Genomic DNA, 2548 nt, shown 5'->3' with positions numbered 1-2548 from the left:
ACACCAAATTTATTCCACATGTTACGGTTGCGTAATTGTCACACCAAATTTATTCCACATGTTACGATTCCATGATGCGCCATCTGATGATACAACATCGATTTTAAACCCAGTATTTTCAACGAGAATGATACATTCTGTCACAAGTTTGTTTAAAATCGTTCCAGATGCGCTTCCTAGGCTCAGGAAACATCCCAGTGCTTGCACCCATTTCCCTTTGAAGGGCTGAAACATAAACACCAACGCATGATCGCCTCTTTTCTTTTTTTTATTATTCTCAGTAAACTGTCCTAAATTCGTAAAGCCGTTCACTTTCAGGTTACTTGGATTAAATGCAACGGCCTTAGACAATTTCATTTCATCTAGAAGTAAGGCACCTATCACAAACAAAATGATTGTAACAAATTAAAATAAATACAGTTAAGTAAAGCAGTAAAATAATTGAAATATTGAACATGGAATAACTCAGTCAATATTCTCAACACCCGTCTTCGACTCGTATTGAGAATATTGCTCTCGTAATTCAAAAGTCCTCTGCATAATGTATTATTACCGCGCACATCTGACAGCTCCATTTTTAACATTTTTTCTTTTAGTAATCGAAATGTGCTCTCTTGGAATCCATAGCAACCCTTAATAGTTTTCATATAATTATTTAACGTGTCTGCACTTGGTAGAGCCATTAGATTGTGTCTTCGTAAATGATTATATACTTTCTTGCTTTTTATACGGAGTAGCAGATATTCGTAGATCCAATCAGTTGTGTACCGAACACCATGTTTACCATTTGCCTTTGCCGCTTCAAAGCACGTCTTCACACACAAACGCTGATTTAATGGGAGTTTCATCATCGCAGTCTCGATAGCTTGTATATCTGCTTTAGCACATTGCATTTTTAAATTTTTTATCTCCTCTTTCAGTTTTCTAACCTGCATGTCACAGAAGCAGGAAAATAAATTATGGAGTAAAAAACACAATAATGTTATAAAAATACCTGGAATCTCATGTAGGAATTTTCAGTAGGGTTGTAACAATATTGCAGGAAATTACCTTTTCGATGAGTCTTGACCTTTTTCGTGAAATGTTTTTACATTTACCGCTGAGGTTTTTATTTTTCACCTTCCATCTGTCAAGTACGGTCGGCTTATTTAGTCTTCTTAAAATAAATGATTTTCTGTATTTGGCACAAGGAATGCATCTTTTTCGCCGTGCTCCACATACAGAGCTGTCTCTTATAATGTAACCTTCACACGTTTTTGAACTACAACATTGATAATACATTTTAGTTAATTAAAAATTGATAAATAATTATAAATTATAATATAATAATTAATACAATAATTAATGAAATGTCTTCATCGGTACTAAATACTACAACAGAATTGGCTTTCGTTAAAGTCATTCGTTACTGATTTGATATTTATATTCGTATGAGAAACTTTTTCCTCCTATATTCCTCAACGACATCCTAAAATTCTGCAAACTTCTTCTTTTCAGCGAAAGTAATGAAATGGAGAATCCAAAAAGTTTTACAATATTTATGTAATTAAAGTCCTAAAAACATTGACATTAAGTATCGACGAATAAATTGTATTAAATCTGTCCTTGAGAACAGTTTCACTGACTTTATACTATTTAATGCCTCAAAACTTTGGGATTCTCTATATCATTATTTTTACTTAAAACAACAAGTTTGTACAATATTTTAAATTTTGCTGAGGAATATAGGAGGATAAAAGTTTCTCGATACGAATATAAATATAAAAAAATCAGCAACGAATAACTTTAACGAAAGCCAATTCTGTTCTAGTATGTAGTACGGATTAAGAAATTTTATTCATTCTTTGTACGATAATAGTTGTACAATATTTATTTAATTGAAGTCCTCAAGATATTAATATTTAGTATCGATGAATAAATTGTATGAATTCTGTGCTTGAGGACAGATTCACTGATTTTGTACTATTCAAGGTTTAAAAACTTTTTGAATTCTTTATTTCATTATTTTCACTTAAAACAAGTTTGTGGAATATTTAAAATGTCGCTGAGGAATATAGAAGGGAAACAGTTTCTCATCCTAATGTAGATGCAAAATCAGTAACGAATAACTACCGAAAGCCAGTCATTCTGACATTTAGGATTAAATCAGTAACGAATAACTACCGAAAGCCAATGTCGTTCTGACATTTAGGACCGGTTAAGAAATTTTTTTAATTAAATTTTTTAATTAGTTTTTAATTTCAATACAGCACTAAAAAAATGGATCCAAATCATACGTGATACACTACAAGTGATAGGGTAGTATTTCTCTGCTTTTTTTGTTTTAATTTAATAAATGTAACTAATTCATGTGTGTCATTTTTTGTTTCAAATATTTTCAGTTTTAAATTATTAACATTGATTGAAATATATATATATATATATATTTAAAGTACCTGTTTTTTGTTCCAACTTCTACACATGTATAGACATTTCGTAATCTCCATAATAAATTTGTGATATCTTGAATAGTTTCTATTTTTCCACCTAAAGCATCGATCTCTCTCTC

At 30.9% G+C, this 2548-nt stretch overlaps 1 protein-coding gene across 1 annotated transcript; it reads right to left on the bottom strand.

The window, feature by feature from the left end:
- Positions 1–21: 21 nt before the first annotated feature.
- On the bottom strand, positions 22–2538 carry LOC108729171 (uncharacterized). The gene is made up of 4 exons (XM_018458145.1): positions 2436–2538; positions 1051–1261; positions 554–929; positions 22–377 (listed from the first exon to the last, which is right to left on the bottom strand). Exons 3-4 carry the CDS (start codon positions 891–893, stop codon positions 22–24), a joined length of 696 nt encoding a protein of 231 aa, XP_018313647.1. The 5' UTR covers positions 894–929; positions 1051–1261; positions 2436–2538.
- Positions 2539–2548: the final 10 nt, after the last annotated feature.

Source organism: Mycetomoellerius zeteki, unplaced genomic scaffold (assembly GCF_001594055.1).
Source record: "Mycetomoellerius zeteki isolate Tzet28-1 unplaced genomic scaffold, Tzet1.0 scaffold704, whole genome shotgun sequence".
In the NCBI taxonomy this organism is placed as follows: Eukaryota; Metazoa; Arthropoda; class Insecta; order Hymenoptera; family Formicidae; genus Mycetomoellerius; species Mycetomoellerius zeteki.
This window is presented reverse-complemented; position numbering and strand designations above follow the sequence as displayed.